At 43.7% G+C, this 16,412-nt stretch overlaps 1 protein-coding gene across 8 annotated transcripts in view; it reads left to right on the top strand.

Moving 5' to 3' along the window:
• The window catches only part of HDAC3 (histone deacetylase 3), a 78,796-nt gene that overhangs the window by 46,866 nt on the left and 15,518 nt on the right, over window positions 1-16,412 (top strand). For all 8 annotated transcript variants that reach the window (XM_087930546.1, XM_087930543.1, XM_087930541.1 and 5 more), the window contains exons 5-6: window positions 8,318-8,374; window positions 8,463-8,518. In XM_087930546.1, coding sequence (XP_087786672.1) covers window positions 8,318-8,374; window positions 8,463-8,518 — 113 coding nt within the window. The remainder of the gene's footprint in view (window positions 1-8,317; window positions 8,375-8,462; window positions 8,519-16,412) is intronic.

Below are 16,412 nucleotides of genomic sequence, written 5' to 3'. Positions count from 1 at the left end.
GAAATAAAATAGACAAATTTATGGGTTGACCATAGTTATATCAAATTCAGCTGGAAATACCAAAGGAAAATCCCAAGGTGGACGATGCAAAGGTCAACATTAAAAGAAGACTTTAGGTCAAAATTAGAGAAGGAATTGAGGTTCTTTTTAAAATAAGGAAGAAGATACATCTCCACAAAACACCTGGGATGCAGCGAAAACAGTTATTAGAGGAATGGCAATAACATACATGGTGAAAAAAATAAAGAAAAAAGCAACAGTGGAGAACATTAGAAGGAGAATATTGAAGATTGGAGATGAAAGAAAGAACCTCAAAAAAAGAGAAATAAAACCACAGATGGATCTAATAAAACATAGAATAAATCTACTTCGGAAAGAAGAATTAGCACAACAGTTGAAAAAACAAAGCAAAACATTTTTGAAAATGCCAACAAGCCAGGAAGATGGCTGGCCTATAAATTGAGAAAACAGAGAGAAAAAAAATAGATTACTAAATTACAAAACGAATAGGGGGAGCTGTGCTACCAAGAAATTGAAAAAAGAAATATAACTCAGAGATTCTATGAGGCATTATATAAGGAAGATACTTACCCTATAGAAGAAAAAGTGATATGATATTTAAGAAAGAACTCCCAAAAATCTCAGAAGAAAATAAAAATATGCTAAATGAGGAAAATAGATTGGAAGAAGTAATTAGGGCAATAAATAAGCAAAAAAAAATAGTAAAGCATCAGGACCAGATGGCCTTCCAGTGGAGTTATACAAGAGTCAACAAGAAATATTAGAAAGATTACTTAAAACATTTATGCAGTTTTAGAAGAATTGATGGAGATAGTATACTTAGGTCTCAGTAAGGCATTTGACAAAGTAGACAACAGCCTACTTATTGGTAAGATGAGGGACTACCTCCACCAGATGGATTCACAACTGGCTGACTAACTACGCTCAATATGTAGTCCTGGAACTTCAGCTACATGGAGGGAGGCATGCAATGGGTACCACAAGCTTTTGTTTTGGGGGCAGTATTCTTCAACTTTTTCATAAATGATCTAGATGAGGGGGGTAGGAGAGCTCATCAAATGTCCACAACACCAAACCTGGAGGAATTATTAACACTTTGTTAAGATAGACTCAAGATTCAGAGGGATCGTGACAGACTTGCGCATTGAGCCCTATCCAGCAACCCGCAGTTCAGTGGTGAGAAAAGTAAGTTCCTACACTTGGACGGGAAGAAACAACGCATAGGTATCATAGAGGCTGTATCTGGCTCAACTATATTAACTGTGAGAAAGATCTAGGTGTCCTAGTGAATCATCACTTAACTATAAGCCAGTGGTATGCTGCAACTGCCAAAAAAGCCAATCCAGTCCAAGACAGCATTAACAGAGAGATAGTATCAAACCATGAGAAATCATAACACTGCTGTATATTCCACTTGGAATACAAGTAGTGGTCGACTTACAACCTTTCATTTAGTGACTGTTCTAAGTTACAACTAAACTGAAAAATGTGACTTATGACCATTTTTCACACTTACAACCGTTGCAGCATCCCCATGGTCATGGGATCTAAGTTTGGGAGCTTAGCAACTGGCATGTATTTATGACAATTGCATTGTCCTGGAGTCATGTAATCACAATTTGTAATCTTTTCAGGCAGCTTCTGACAAAGAAAGTCAATGTGGGAAGCCAGATTTGCTTAGCTACAGTATGATTCACTTAACAACAGCAATGAGTGTGACATCTGTGGCAAAAGGTTGTAAAGTGTGGCATAATTCACAATAGCTGCCTTGCTTAGCAACAGACATTTTGGGCTCAATTGTGGTCATAAGTCAAGAACTACTCATGTTGCTTCCAGTTCTGGTCATCAAAATACAAAAAAGATTCTGAAACTACAAAAAGTGCAGAGAATAGCAATAATGATATAGAGACTGGAAACTAAACTACAAGTAGTCCTTGAGATACAAACCTAATTGAGCCTGCCCATTAGGTTCATAAGTCAAAAAAATCATCAAATGAATCAGTTTTACAAATTTTAAAATCAAATGCAATAATTGAATCAAATGGCTCATTAAATGAACGAAGATCTACTTACTATTTCCTCTGATTCATTAATTGATTGCTGCCATCCTTAACTGAACTGAGGCTTTCACACAGCTGTTTCTGGCTGAGGAACTAAATTGCCCCCAAGCAGGCATGCAGAGATCTCCCTTAACAGTTGCTTTAAAAAAAAAAAAAACATTTGCTGCTGGTCAGCTCAAGCTTCTTCAGACAGCTGCCCAGAGGGGGGTGAGGCGGTAATTTACAAAACTCTCAGATTGCAGTTGCTTAAAAAAAGAAAACTTGCCACTAATTAGCGTAAGGTCTCCAGCCAGGCACCCAGAGAGAGATGGGGAATGGATTTACAGAGCTCTTGGATTGCAATAGTAACAGAGATGGAAGAGACCTTGAGGTCATCTAGTCCAGTGATTCCCAAAGTGGGCGGTACTGCCCCTGGGGGCGATGGGATGCCTTAGCGGGGTGCTAAGAGGCAAGGGGGCTAGCAGGGGATGCTAAGAGGTGGCAGGGGGAGCGCTGGAGGTGGACCCCTCACAGGGTGCAATTTGGGGGGGGGGGATTTTACCTGTTCATTACTGTTCCTGGTAGTTTGGAGAACCAGTAAAACAGGCCCCTGGCTGGCCCTATTCCTCTCCGCCGACTCCTCCATTCCCTGCCCAGTCAGTCCTTATTGTGCATGCACGTTGTGCACAATTGCTGACAGCCACAGCAGCACGTTGGAGAAGTGGAGCAAGCAAAGCCAGAGGTCGGTAATTTTTGCTGCAAAAAACGTCCAGATGCCATGTGTTTTTTTCAGCGTGGCTGGAGTCCAGCCGCACTAAAAAAACCCATGGAGCATCTGGAGACTTTTTGCAGCAAAAATTACCAACCTCTGGCTTTGCTCTGCTTCTCCAACGTGCCACCCCCTCCGCGTTCTAGTCACAGGCCATGCAGGCTCACCCCATTGACTGCTGCACCACTCTGCTCAGACTTACTTGGGCAAGTCCTTCCAGTGCAGTGGGCTCAATGGGGTGGGCCTGGGGGGCCAGCACCTAGAATGCAGCCACAGTGGTACATTGGAGAAGCAGAGCAAAGCCAGAGGTCAGTAATTTTTGCTGCAAAAAACCTCCAGCTTCCGGGTGTTTTCTTTGGTGCAGTCCAGCCACACCAAAAAAAACAAGTGGCGGCTGCAGGCATTTGTGACAAGGGTGGCGTGGGCTGGTGGGGACCCCAGTGACAACAATGGCTCAGCCCTGGCTTGCCTTCCCTGGCAGCCAGCCATGGGAGGAAGGTAAAGTCATGGCTGTGGGATGACAAAAGAGGCAGTCATGGGGGAGGAAACAGAGAGATTAAGGTCCGGGGCCACTGAAAGGGGAAACGGGATGATGCAGGATTAGCACAGGCCTTTGACAGATTAGGCCACACTGCCTGGGCAGAAAATAGGTAGATAGGTTAAGGAAGGGATCGAGAGAGAGGGAACTAGAGAAAGAGAGAAAGAAAGAGAAGGGAAAGAGAAAATCAAAGAAAAAGAGAAAAAAAAGAAAGGGGAAAAGAGAAAGAGGGAAAGAGAAAAGAAAGAGAAAGAAGGAAACAGAGAAAGAGAAGGAAAGAGAGAAGGAACAAAGTAAAGAAAAAAGGGAGAGAGAAAGGAGGAAAAGGGATAAACAAAGGAAGAGGAGGGATGGAAGGAAGAGACAGAAAGAAAGAGAGAAAGCGGGAAAGAGGAAGAGAGGGAATGAGAGAAAGAAAAAAGGAGGGAGGAGAAAGTGAATGGGATATGGAGGGAGGGAGAGAGAAAGAAAAAGGGAAAGAGAGAGAAAGAGAAAAGAGAAAGGGAATGAGAAAGAAAGAGGGAGGAGAAAGTGAATGGGATATGGAGGGAGGGAGAGAGGGAAAGAAAGAGAGAAGGAAGAGAAGAAAGAAAAGAAAAGAGAAAGGAAAAAGAGAAAGGGAGAAAAAGGATAGACAAAGAAAGGGGGGATGGAAGGAAGGGACAGAAAGAAAGAGAAAGGAAGAAACAAAGGGAGGGAAGGAGGAGAAAGTGAATGAGATATCTAGTCTAACCACCTGCTCCAGCAGAGTTAGAAGGGAGTGTGTGCATGTGTGAGGCTTCCGGTTTGAAGTCTCTTCGGTGACAGACAGAAATCCGCAATCTTGCGCAGTTTCGGTCTGGGCTCGCCGCTGGAGCACCCAAGCCAGCTGGTTTCGGGGCTAAGCCACCCCGTAGAGGTGGTGAAGAGCGGGGAGACTGCCAGCAGGGTTGAGGAGAGCTGCATCTCTCCTCCTCAGCTGGCCATTACTCCCTTTCCCGAAGGTGGTTGCAGCGGTGGTCAGAAATGGCCACCACAAAGAAGAACTTGACAAGAAAAGAACGTGCAGGAAGAAGATAAGAAATGAAAGTTTTGGCTGACCGGGTTAAATTGTAAAAGCAACAACTAAGGTACCCTGAATTTAAACTTACAAAAAAATAACATCGCTCCCAAAGAAGAGTCGGAAGCACCAAAGGAAAGGGAAAAGGGAAAGGTTTGGGGTTTTTTTTTCTTCTCTTCCCTTCCCTATACTGACAACTAAGAGACTTAAATAAGAAATAGGAAAAATCCGCTTTGACATCAACAGGCAATTAAGCTGAAAATAAAACAAAATGTCAGAGGGATAATAAAGATTTCTGGACGCTAAAAATTTTTTTCCATAAGCAGGAAGGAAGAGAAAAAGAATAAGGGCAGGATCTGGAAGAGGGAGGAGACTGCCTGGAATTAAAAAGAATCTAAAGTAAAGCTTCAATAAGACTTCTAAAAGATACATTCTAACTGAAACTTTGTAACTAAACAGTAACCCCAGGAAGAGATAGTGAAAAAAAGAGCAAAAAGAAACAGCCTGCATGTATTTGGATTATTTGGTGATTTTTGGATTCTTGGTTATTACATTTGAATGACTAAAATTAATTGGGTGGTTGTTTAAAAATGTATACAATGGCATCACTTCTAGATGAATTGAAAATGGAACTTAAAAAGTACAAAGAAGATGCACAAGAAGGGAAGGGTTCTTTTGGCTTCGTTTTTCAATTCTTAGAAATGGAGATTTGGAACTATGAGAAACAACAAGAAATGTCTGCAAAACAAGAAGACTGGGACAAAGAAGAAGCCATCTTTAATGAACAAGTAATTTTATGTGGGGAAGAAAAAGGAAAGGGGGGAAAGAGAATGGAGAATTTAAGACTTAAAAAGACAACCAAAGAAAAGAAAAATAATTCAAAAAGTAAGTATAATACTGGAAAGCAACAGAAAAGGAGAATACAGAAGAGAGAAATAGAGGTAGAGAGACAAGGGGGTAAAAAGGGGAGTGAGAAGAAGAGAGGGAAGAAGGAAAGGAAAAGAAGTTACAAAGGACCGGAACAAGATATAGAGAAACAGAATCTGTTTAGAGATAATGGGTGAAAATTTAACTGAAAAAGGGATTCTGTAAAAGTACATAAGATTGTATTGTTATATTAGTAATAGAAATAACTTTAGAAAATTGGAAACAACGTATGATTAAAATGAGGGATAAAATAGTTAGTGTAATTTAGTGAAATGTTTGTTAATAAAATGAAATAAAATAAATGAGAAAATTGAATTAGGAATAAATAAATGAGAAAATTGAATTAGGAAGGAACGGGAACATCTTAATTAGTTAATGTTTTATAAAATATAAGTGAAGAGGGGGAAGAATTAATTATGGAAAGCTTATAATTGTTCCCATAGAAGTATGATATTTAATTGAAAAGTAATGGTAAAGGTTAAGATTTTAATGAATATTAATATTAATGATAGAATTGAATTGGAATGGAATGTGTTGTTTTTTTTTACATACATTTATATTTTTTTCTTTTTTTAAGAATATAGTGTGTATTTTAAGAATGTACCAAGCAGAATCCGAATGGAAATTATGTATTATATTGAATGTTATAACTTTAGGGTATATATTGAAGCCTAAATAAGAGTTAAATGGATAAACTTAAAAGATATAAAGGTGTCATACTCCAATCAGTAACTACAGGAGAAATTTTGTTTAATGAGAAAAGATAATAGATAATTGAAACAGGACAGACAAAAAATATAAATACAATGATTTGAATTGAGATGAGATAATTAAAATAAAATTGAGAAAATTAAAAGAGGGGAGAAGCTATGCTGAAAATGTAAAACAGTAATAAGATATGGAATAGAATATAAAAATGAGCATGAAGTCGAATTTGTGTCTGTACAAAGAAATGTAACCCGGGATTACACTACTTTCAAAAAAGATGTTTTATTTGTATATTTTTTCCTTTGTGAAAACTCAAATAAAATTTACAAAAAAAAAAAAGGAGTGTGTGTTTGTGTGTATGTGCGCATGGCTGTCAAAACTCCAAAAACAGGTCAAGTAGCTCTGGGGAGGTCAGTCATAAATTAGAACACTTACTAAGCAACTGGCCATTAAGCAAGGACGACATATTTGGTTTGCCAGTCACCTGGCCACACCCACCCATTCACATGACCACCAAACCATGCCCATCCAGTCACGTGACTACAAAGCCACGCCCAGCCAGCAAGCTACACCCACCCGGTCACATGACCATCGAGCCACACCCACAAATTAGGCCACCCCCACAGAACCAGTTGTTAAGAAATTTGAATCCCACCCCTGGGTAAGAGGCACTGACAATGAGTTTGTAGCACCAAGGGGGTGGTGGACTGAAAACATTTGGGAATCTCTGATCTAGTCTAACCCACTGCTCTCACAAGAGAGCATTTCTGATAAATTCCTATCCAGTGTCTTCTTAAAAACTTCCAGTGATGGAGCATCCACAATTTCTGGAGGCAATTTAAATTTAAAATCTACAAACTATAGTAATATACACTAATCTCCAAAATAAAAGCAAGGCAACACAACATTATAGAATGTTTTGTGTAGATGCAGGCTAGCATTTCTAAAGCAGTTTCAAGGCAAGTGCAAAAAAAAATATTTGCAAAGTATTGTACTTACAAACACAATAGTTTATAAAATATAGTACTTAAAAAGCAGAGCAGTTCCCCCTGGCCGAGAGAAGGGGGGAGAGAGGGAGAGAGAAAGAGAGGCAGACAGACACACACACAGAAAGGGGAGTGGGAGAGAGAGGGAGAGAGACATAGACACAGAGTGATACACAGGGGAAGAGAGAGGGAAAGATAGGGAGAGACCCACAGAGTTACAAAAAAAGGGGGAGAGAGATACAGAGAGAAGGGAAAATATGGAGAAGGGAAGGGAGAGATACAGAAAGGGGGAGAGGTGGGTAAGGGATACAGAGAGGGGGAAGAGATACAAAGAGAGATACAGAGAGAGGGGGAGAGGGGCAGAGAGATAGAGAGATAGAGATACGGGGGGAAGACATAGACTGAGAGAAGGGTTTTGTGGCTGAGTAGGCATGGCTAGGGGGGTCATGTGACATGGGTGGCAGTGAGTGACATTGAGTTGGCCATGCCCACCCAGGTTTTGTGGCTCCCAGTGGTTCTTTTTTTCAAGTTGAAATGGGTCGAAATGGCTCTTTGAGTGTTTAAGGTTGCAGACCCCTGGTCTAGCCTAATAACTGATCAAGGAAAGATTCAATCTAGAAATGAGAAATGTTCTGACAGTGAAAACAATCAACCAATGGAACAGTTTGCTTTCAGAAGTTGTGGGAGCTTTATCATTAGACGCTTTCAAGGGACTGGACTGCTATCTGTCAGAAATGGTGTAGGGTTTCCTGCTTGGGCAGGGGGGTGGACTAGGTAACCCTCAAGGTCCCTTCCAACTCTTGTTATTCTGTTAACAAAGGATTAGAGGTGACATGTTAGCTGTCTTCCAATACATGAAGGGCACTCACAGAGAAGAGAAGTGATATTCTCCAAGGTACTCAAGAACAGGACAAGAAGTAATCAGTGGAAGCTTGGATACAGAGCATCCAACCTGGAGCTAAGGAGAAATTTCCTGACAGTGAGAACAACTATTTAGTGGAACAACTTGCCTCCTGGAGTAGTGAGTGCTCCATCATTAGATGTTTTCAAGAAAAGATTGGACATTGATTTGTCTGGCATAGTATAAGGTTTCTTACCTTGGGCTAGACTAGAAGACCCCCAAGGTCCCTTTCAGGCCTATGATTTAATGTTTCTAGTGCAGTTTATTAAAAGGGGATAATACAGACTAGTGAAATAATTTAAGATACAGATTTTAGTGATCTTTTATTAGATATTTCATTCTGCGATAATTCTTTTTTTTCAAAGTTAATATTTCTCTTCCATTCTTAGATTTGTGATATTGCAATTAATTGGGCTGGAGGCCTGCATCATGCCAAGAAGTTTGAGGTAATAGTCAAGTCTGCTTTATTTATTAGGAAGGCATAGTGGTTCCTTTTAACTAATATACAGTAATTTCTTTATTTTCATTCTCCAGGCTTCTGGGTTTTGTTATGTGAATGACATCGTGATTGGCATTTTGGAGCTTCTCAAGTAAGTATTCTTGTTTGCATAAATAATACACCACAGTACGAAGTGTTCTCTCACGTTGTCCCCTTGGGTTTTTTATATAGGTATATGAGGCCTCTTTCCAGGTGCCAAAAATTAAAAATGCCCAAACATTTACAAAATGTTGGAAAACTCACCCCAGAATTCATCATAAAACTCACCCCAGAGTTCATCATAAACTAAAAGAAAGGGAAAAAAGTAGGAGTAAAAAAAACATAAATAAAAAATGTAGAGAAAAGTAATAAGAATATGGTAATGAAAGAGAAAAAATATATATAAAGAAGTGACTTCCAACTTTGATCGCAACAATTTTAACAATTATGGTAATTTTTCACCTCTTCTAATTTACAACCAATGTTGTCTTCATCCCATGAGCCATCTCTTATCTGTAAACAAATCCATAAAGCATATAATTTCAGTCCTGGTGTCAGCAACTCCATTAAGAGTTGTCAGAAAGTTGTTCCTCGCTTGTCTAAATTGCTGCTGTAACACTTAACCTTATTGAAATAAGCCAATTTTATATTCCTTCCTTTTACTTCAATCTTTAGTCCATTCAAGTAATGTCATAGAACTTGATTTATTTTTATTATTTTTTGTCCTTTCTCACAATTTTCATCCAAATTTAACAGACCTCTTTTGTAAATCCAATTTGTTTATTATTTGTAGTTCTTTTTTTGATTTTAAAAGTATCAACTGATTTCATTTATGTGCCTAATGAGACCCCTTTCCACATCATTCTTGTAACCTGTCATTAGTAGATCCACTTTTAGTGTCAATTCTCCTCCATGCTGCATCGAGAGCCCAGGATGGGTTGACTGCTTCCTATGATGTAATTTAGCTGAGTCTGTACTAAGATATAAAAGCCAGCCCCCGGGAGAGACCCCAGCTTTTGACTCAGCTCCTTTCAGTCAGTAGCTGTGTCTCTGAAAGCGTTCTGTTAGACAGCACTCACAGTGATCTTCAGTATTTTTTTCCTCACTTCAAGCAGCTCCCAGGGCAGCTGCTCTTCCAGGAGAGCAGGGCTCTCTCTCCTGCAACGTTGGGAGCAGCGTTACAGAGCTCTGTGCAGGCAAGCTGGGCAGCATCTGCAGACATCCCCCACGCCTGCGGTTTGGAGTGATTGTAAAAACGATCGGCAAACTGATCAGAGCACAAGCCAGCTGATCGTGTGGCTGGTTGCTGCGTTTTTCCCTTGCTGACTTCGCTCGGGGCTCTATAATTCTTCGATCTTGGAGCCTTTTTTCCTGTACTCAGTGGCCATCTTGGATTCAAGCCTTCCACCACGAGGTGAGCGGCCATTTTGTAGGCCTGCGGGCCATTTATACCCTAAGGGGCTTAATAGAAAAATTTCTAAACAGCTTCTTTCCAACACAAGAGCCTTTATTCTACAAATGGAGCAAGATAAGACTCAGGCAGAGTTTTCCTCCCCAGTGGAATAGTCTCTTAAGCCCAATAAGAGAAAAAGACATAGGCAACACACCCAATCAGTCCAGAGGGAGGTGGCTGCTAAAATCAAAGCTAAGGCTCTAACCTCTAAGAAGGCAACTCAGGCTGAATTGAGGGCAGAGAAGCGCAGACATGCAGCTCTAGAGAGGCAGTTCAACAGAACTATTCAACAGAAGGGAGTGCAACTACAGCATGTTTCAGGTGATACTCGTGGGCCCCAACCAAGCCCTTCCAGGGGAGGAGAAGTTATCTATGAGCCTTTCCATCCTCCATCCTGGACTCCTGAGGCTCTTGCAGTACAATCAGATCCTCAGGATTTAAGCTATGCTCCTCCCACTCCCTCCAGGCCTCGAACCTCTCCTCAATCTAGGCCTGAAGCCACCTTCACTCCCACAGCAGTGGGCCTTCGGCCTTCGGCCTCTACCTTTGAGCATAGACCAAGGGATATCCAAGATGTTGTCTCATTAGCCATTAGGCAGGGATTGGTTGAAGGCTTCAAGCAAATTCTTCAACCTCTGGAAAGGGTTCAGGCCCTTCTCCCTTCTCAATCTATAAGTTCCTTGCCTCATTATCCTGATTTACACAGGCCCCAGGACCTCAGGGTCCATTCTTCTCTACCAGAATGGGAGGAGATTGATGAGGACGGAAGGCCTTCACCATCTGAACACAGTTACTTTTCTCATTCAGAGAAGAGGGTGAGATTTTTGACCAAAATCTTTCAGAAGAAGAGGATTCTCGCCCAGAGCAGACATCCTCTGCATTGGTCTTCAAACTGACTCTCTTCAGACCATTATTCAACAAGGCCTTGGTCACTGCCAAGCTATCACCAGAGGAAGTGGCTCCCAAGCCACAAGGAAATCCCTCTAGCCAAGGGGATTCGCTCTTCTCCAAGCCTGCAGTGCATGCAGAGATTTTACCTTCTCCCATTTTGTTCCTGGACATGGTCAAGTGCGCTTCGCCTTCAGCAGGTCCTCACCCATCTTCTCTGGATAAGTGTTTCTACAATGTCAGCGCAGCTCTGGACAATGCCCTGGCAGTGCTTTCTGTTGACATTCCGGTTATGGCCTCGTTCTCATCTTCTGGCACTCCCACAGAGCCAGAAGATATCCTGAAACAGGATGATAAATGCTCCAAACAGACCCTCAAGCGCAATCACCAGGCCGCTGCTTGGGCTGTTCGGGCTTCAACAGCAGCATCCTTTTTCACGAGGGCAGCCATACGGTGGCTGTGCCAACTCCAGAATAGATTGCCTGCTTCTGACCTTTGGTCTCACCAAGACCTTAATAAGATTATTGCAGCGGCGGAATTCATTGCGGATACCACTCTCAATTCCACCAAATTTGTATCCAAGGCCATGGCATCTTCTGTAGCAGCAAGAAGACTTTTATGGCTCCGAAATTGGCAGGCAGAGTCACACCGAAAATGGAAGCTGGCTTCAGTTCCATTTGCAGGTGATAAGCTTTTTGGCGATGCGCTGGAACCTTATCTCATCGAAACCAGAGATAAACATAAAATTCTCTCTTCCTCTGGGAAGAAAGCCAACTATCGCCCTGCTCCTTATCGCCCTCCTGCCTTCCAAGCGGAGACCTCATCTCACTTCCCCTGCTCTCACAGGCCGTACTCCCAATACCAAGACCAACAGGCGGAAGCATCTGGCAGGCAACAACCTTCTACTGGTAAACGGCCCTTTCGGGGGGGAGGGGGTCATTCCTTCCGTCGCTCTAAGTAATCCCTCATTCTCCCCACCTATTGGAGGTCACCTAGCCTTCTTTGCCTCCAAATGGGAGGAGTCAACGACGGACGCCTGGGTGCTCAGCACTATTAGGTCAGGGTTACAATTGGACTTCCTAACGCCACCCCCCTCCAAATTTTTGAACGGTCCTGTCTCTCGGGACATTTCCAGGCAAGCCCTCATGAATCAGGCCATTCAGCACCTTCTTCAAATCAGGGCTATTCAACCTGTTCCCCCCTCTCAACAGGGACGTGGGCTTTACTCTCATCTTTTCATTGTTCCCAAAGCCTCACGGGTGGCGAGCCATCCTTGATCTAAAATTTCTCAGCCAATTTGTAAAATACAGGCGATTTAAAATGCAGACTCTGCATTCTATTTTAGAGAGCGTTCGGGAGGGTGACCTCTCTTCCATTGATCTCACTGAGGCTTACCTCCACATCCCAATTTGGCCTCATCATCGCCAGTTTCTCTGTTTCTGTTATCAGAATACCCATTACCAGTATCGAGCACATCCCTTCGGCCTCTCATCGGCTCCAAGAGTCGTCACAAAGGTTCTGGCAGCATTGATGGCATCTCTGCGTTCTATTCCAGTGAGGATCCAATGCTACTTGGATGACATTTTGATTCTATCCTCCTCCTTCCATGTGGCCCATTAGGATCTGTAAATTACCCTGTTATATCTCCAGAGCCAGGATTTCCCATCAACATCAAAAAGAGCCAGCTCTCTCCCACAACCAAATTGCAACACTTGGGAGCAGTCATCGATACCATGTCATGCCAGGTTTTCCTGTCCCCAGCTCGTGGAAAGAGCCTTGCAGAGATCACCAGCCAGATCCAGCAACATCAAATTGTCCCCCTGTCGCTGCTGTCCAAACTTCTGGGGAAGATGGTCTCCTGTACTGGCATCGTCCCGTGGGCTCGGCTCCACTCCCGACTCCTCCAATGGTTCCTTCTTCCCTATCAATGAGTAGGAACCAGCCACTCATCCATCGAGGTCCCACTCCTGCCACAAATCTGGAGATTTCTCAATTGGTGGCATTCCCCATCAATCTGCAGAGGACTCCTGTTCAGGGACCCAGACAGGCTAGTGATAACCACCGATGCCAGCCTCCTGGGTTGGGGTTCCCATATGCAGGGCCAGATAGCTCAGGGCGTTTGGTCCAGATCAGAGCAGCCCCTTCCCATAAATTGGCTAGAGCTCAGAGCCATTTTTCTGGCTCTCAAGCATTTCAGGCAATCAGTGACTGGCTCTCATGTTCTCGTCCTTACAGACAACATGGCCGCAAAGGCTCATGTCAACCAACAAGGGGGGATGAGGTCCAAAGCCCTCATGAGAGAGGCTCTACGGTTGGGGTTATGGGCAGAGAAACACTTGTTGTCAATCTCAGCGGACCACATCTCCAGGGTCAACAACACCCAGGCTGACTGGCTCAGCAGAAGCCTAGTCAAGCAGGCAGAATGGTCCATTCCTCCGTCTCTATTCAGGGATCTTTCCCTCAGATTCGGAACACCGGAGGTGGATCTCTTCTCCACTCCTCAAAATGCCCAAGTCACCAGATTCTTCACCAGGTTTCCTTGCCAGGGAGCGGAGGGAACCAATGCTCTTCAGTGCAGATGGCCCAAGGGTTTCCTCTACGCCTTTCCCCCGCTTCCCATCGTTCCGGCAGTAATTCGGAAGATGTTGGAGGAACATGCGGAACTCCTCCTCCTGGCACCGTATTGGCCAAGGAGGCCCTGGTTTGCGGACCTGGTCAACCTATTGGTGGCTTCTCCTTGGAGGATCCCAGCCCATCTAATCTCCCTTCACCAGGGGGCCCTGCTCCACCCAGAGCCCCAGTGGTTCAAGCTGACTGTGTGGCAGTTGAGTGGCAGCAGCTAGAGGAGGCTGATCTTCCAGAAAGGATCATCCTTACTATCCTGGCTTCTCGCAAACCTCCTACAAGGCGCATCTATGATGCCACCTGGAAGGCTTTTTCCAGATGGTGCCTCGGAGGGTCTTTCTCCTGCTTCAGCCCAGTTGGCAGAAGTTCTTAGCTTCCTTCAGCATGGGCTGGAGAAAGGTTTGGCCCCCAACACCTTACACAGGCAGGTTGCGGCCCTCTCCTCGGTCCTTTCATGGGGTTTGTTTCTTTCCTTATCCCATCACACTTCAGTCAGGAGGTTTTTGAAAGGGGCTTCCAACCTGCACCCTCCGGTGGTTCACAGGTATCCTTCCTGGGACCTTCATATGGTCCTTAATGCCCTCACAAAGCCCCCCTTTGAACCCCTTAAAACAGTGTCTCTCCATTTCCTGACTCTGAAGGTAGTGTTCCTTGTTGCCATCACTTCTGCCAGGAGGATTTCCGAGCTTGGTGCGCTTTCCATCAGACAGGACCTTTGTTCCTTCCACAATGATAGGGTTGTTCTTCGTCTGGACCCCTCATTTATTCTGAAGGTTAACACCTGGTTTCACTGGTCCCAGGACATTGTTTTGCCTGACTTCTGTCCTCTCCCGCACCATGACTTAGAGTGGCAGTGGCACACGCTAGACGTAAGAAGCACTCTTAGAATGTACATTAAGCGCACTTCCTCCTTCAGTAAGTCGGAAGCCATGTTTGTTTCCTTTTTCCCTTCTTACTTGGGGCACAAAGCCTCTTCTCCTACTATTAGCAGGTGGGGCAGGCCTACAAAGCTGTGGCCCTTCCGGTTCCCCAAGGTCTGACGGCGCACTCTACCAGAAGCGTAGCCACTTCTGCTGCCTGGGCGACCCAAGCATCCCTGGAGGAGATTTGTCGTGCGGCCACGTGGACATCCCCGTCTCCTTTCATCAGACACTACCATCTGGATGCTTTTGCCTCGGCAACTGCAGCCTTCGGCAGACAGGTGCTTCAATGATTGGCTCCACAATCAGTGTGATGACCTGGATGAGGACCCGCCCGTGGACATGCAAGCTTTGGTATGTCCCATCCTGGGCTCTCGATGCAGCATGGAGGAGAATGGGCATTGGTAGAAGTTACCGCGAACGACCTTTCTATCTATGCTGCGAGAGAGCCCAGCCCCTCCCTTGATTCGTCCAGAAAGGGTAAGACATATTTCTGTATTTATTTTGTGCTTTCAGAGACACCTTTCAGTCTGTCAAGTATCTTCGTCAAAGCTGGGGTATCTCCCGGGGGCTGGCTTTTATATTTTAGTATAGACTCAGCTAAATGGCATAAAGGAAGGAGTCAATCCATCCTGGGCTCTCTCGCAGCATAGATAGAAAGGGCATTCACGGTAACTTCTACCAACACCCATTCTGTCTTTGACTTATCAGATAAAACTTGTTCATTTTCTTCTGTTTCTTCCATAACATCTTTGGAAACAGTTTGTCTATAAAACCAGCATTGTTATTGACATTGTTGATATTAAATTCTGATTCCATTTTTTAAAAGTGTCCATCAGTATTTCCAATGTTACAATGTTTTGTGTTAGCTATAGCTGTTAATTTGGTTTATGTATTCTTCTCCTTTAATTAAAAACTTCAGTTCCCTCTAGAGTTCAATTTTTAAAATTGCTTATTTCAATTATGTCTTAGAAAAAAAAAATCAAAATGTTCATTTTCCCAGGTGAAGGATTATTTATGGTAGTCCTCAACAGACAATCACAACTGGAACCAGAATCTTCATTATTGAGCAAAGGAAGCCCATATGATTGTTTTGGTCAACAATGAGAATCTCAGCACTCCTGGTTATAGTAGTTAAGCAATCTCCCTGGCAAAGGGAGTGAAAGAGTCGCCTGTTGAGTTCAGCTCCTGTCTGGCTGAATGCAGAAGGGAACTCCTCTGTGGGCTGTAGGAACTTAAGATCTTCAAGATCTGACCTTTCCTTTTGTAGCCTGCCAGAAGAGTTCCCCTATCCTTCATGCTTGGAAGGAAACTCTTCCAGAGAGCTGCAGGAATGATGCTCAGATCTTCAGGATCCAATCTCCATTTCTGTAGCCTGTTGGAAAAGTTTCCCTTCATAAGCAACCCTTTTGTCAGATCCGTGTATCTGGCATTCTTCAATGGAAGAAGGGGGGGGGCGTGTTTGATACAAGTAATTCTTTTTGATGTAACCTGAATATCCTAACTCTTGTACTGAATCTGTATGACCTGTTACATGATTTACAACTGTTACCTGGCGCCCCAGATACCTGGAAACTTCTCACCTCTCAAAGAGATGGCAAAAGGAGAAGGGACCATATAAATTCCAATTCCGAAAGAAACTTCCTGGGAATCTCTTCTTAGCTACGTTCTCAGAGGCGAGGGGAAAACAACATGTTTGCTTCTGTGTACTGGCAAAATCCACATTGGACTAAGGGGAGGGGTTCTAACTCCGTTTATCTGAGCTGCATGCCCGGAAGGATATCAGACCCTGCTTTGAATGTTATTTGCTTTCTTCCTCTTCAATAAAGAATTCCTTTTTGGCTTCCGGTTTTGAGCTTCCCCGAAGACAGACCGCTGACTGTGATTGTGCATGACTTTGGTCCATGCTTTGGCATCGGAGAACCCCAATCCTTTGGATTTGGGGCAGAAGCCGCCTCGTAGGGGTGGCGGAGGAAGGGGAGACCGTCAGCTGGGTAGAAGGGAGTTGCAAATCCCCTCCCTAGATTGGCAATTACTCCCTCCCAAAGACGCCTGAAGAGGTGGTCTAAAATGGCCATCCTGAAGGGGAAGATATGACTGGAATAAGATTGTGCAGGAGA

This window comes from Pseudonaja textilis, chromosome 3 (assembly GCF_049901715.1).
Source record: "Pseudonaja textilis isolate UNSWEBS1 chromosome 3, rPseTex1.2, whole genome shotgun sequence".
In the NCBI taxonomy this organism is placed as follows: Eukaryota; Metazoa; Chordata; class Lepidosauria; order Squamata; family Elapidae; genus Pseudonaja; species Pseudonaja textilis.
This window is presented reverse-complemented; position numbering and strand designations above follow the sequence as displayed.